Raw genomic sequence first — 1,159 nt, 5'->3', positions numbered from 1 at the left:
AAGACCCTTTATGTAGCAAGCACAAGTGCCAATTGATCTGATTTAAAGCCGAAGGTAACTTTTATAGTAACAAAACTATTTTAAGAAGTATTTCATCATGACAAATAAAATGAACATCAAGGAGTTTTAATGGTATTTGCACGGCAGGTTTAATCAAAGCATGGACTGCCCTAATAAATTCCTATTTAAAAGTTCATAGTATTCGGAATTAATAACCTGTCACAAAAGGTTTTGACAACAGCTTGAAGATGGATCATAATTCAGGTGTAATAAATGCTTTATCAAAACTGGAGAGCAAGCCTATTGCCATAATAAAACCATAATAAATAACATCGAATGCCAAAGAGCAGTATGAATGTTACTTGGGATGCTTGCCTTTATAAAAAACTTCCTCACCGGACAGACCTTCACGTTTCTGGTTGGCGGAACTGCGTCTAGAGAATTCGCCGAGGAGATCGGTGTCCCCCAAGGGTCGGCTCTTGCGGTCACCCTTTTTTTGGTCGCAATGAACGAGGTCTTCGGCGTCCTACCGGCGAATGTTCATCTCTTCGTCTACGTTGACGACATTCTCCTGGTCGTGATGGGTGATACTCCTGGAAGAACCAGAATAAGGACACAGGCAACGGTTAGTGCCGTTCACCGTTGGGCAGCTTCCATCGGGTTTATTATGAACGCCGGAAAATACATTAGGGGTCACGATTGCCAGAGTCGTCACCAACTTACCGGACCTTCCATCAGACTCGGCCATGATCCCATCCCGAACAGGAAAATCGTTCGCGTCCTTAGAGTGGACATCGATCGCCGATTGACCTTCGTTCCACACTTCCGGGCTGTTAAGGTAAGTCCCGGATCAGTCTGATGAAAACCCTGACCAAAAAACATATGACCAACAACAGGCACACCAGGCTAAGGGTTGACTTGGTTCCGTCACTGTGCTACGGCCTGGAGCTAAACAGGTCTGCGCGGAGCGATTTATTGACCGTCCTCTCCGCGGTTTTCAACAATTATTCCAGGCCAGCAGAAGCCGCTTGAGTTGACGCGGCTATCCTCCCCTTTTGACACCGCGTCCTAATGGTTATCTGCAGAAAAGCCGCTTCTTTTGCGACTGCCACTTCAGGGGAGTGCAAGATCCCTCTCCTCGACGAGGCTGACCGGATCT

At 46.5% G+C, this 1,159-nt stretch overlaps 1 protein-coding gene across 1 annotated transcript; it reads left to right on the top strand.

Moving 5' to 3' along the window:
* The first annotated feature begins 367 nt into the window (after window positions 1-367).
* Window positions 368-917, top strand: LOC134209863 (uncharacterized). Its single transcript, XM_062685883.1, has 2 exons — window positions 368-838; window positions 897-917. Exons 1-2 carry the CDS (start codon window positions 368-370, stop codon window positions 915-917), a joined length of 492 nt encoding a protein of 163 aa, XP_062541867.1.
* The last annotated feature ends 242 nt before the right edge of the window (window positions 918-1,159 follow it).

The sequence above is a fragment of the Armigeres subalbatus genome, chromosome 2, assembly GCF_024139115.2.
Source record: "Armigeres subalbatus isolate Guangzhou_Male chromosome 2, GZ_Asu_2, whole genome shotgun sequence".
Taxonomy (NCBI): Eukaryota; Metazoa; Arthropoda; class Insecta; order Diptera; family Culicidae; genus Armigeres; species Armigeres subalbatus.
This window is presented reverse-complemented; position numbering and strand designations above follow the sequence as displayed.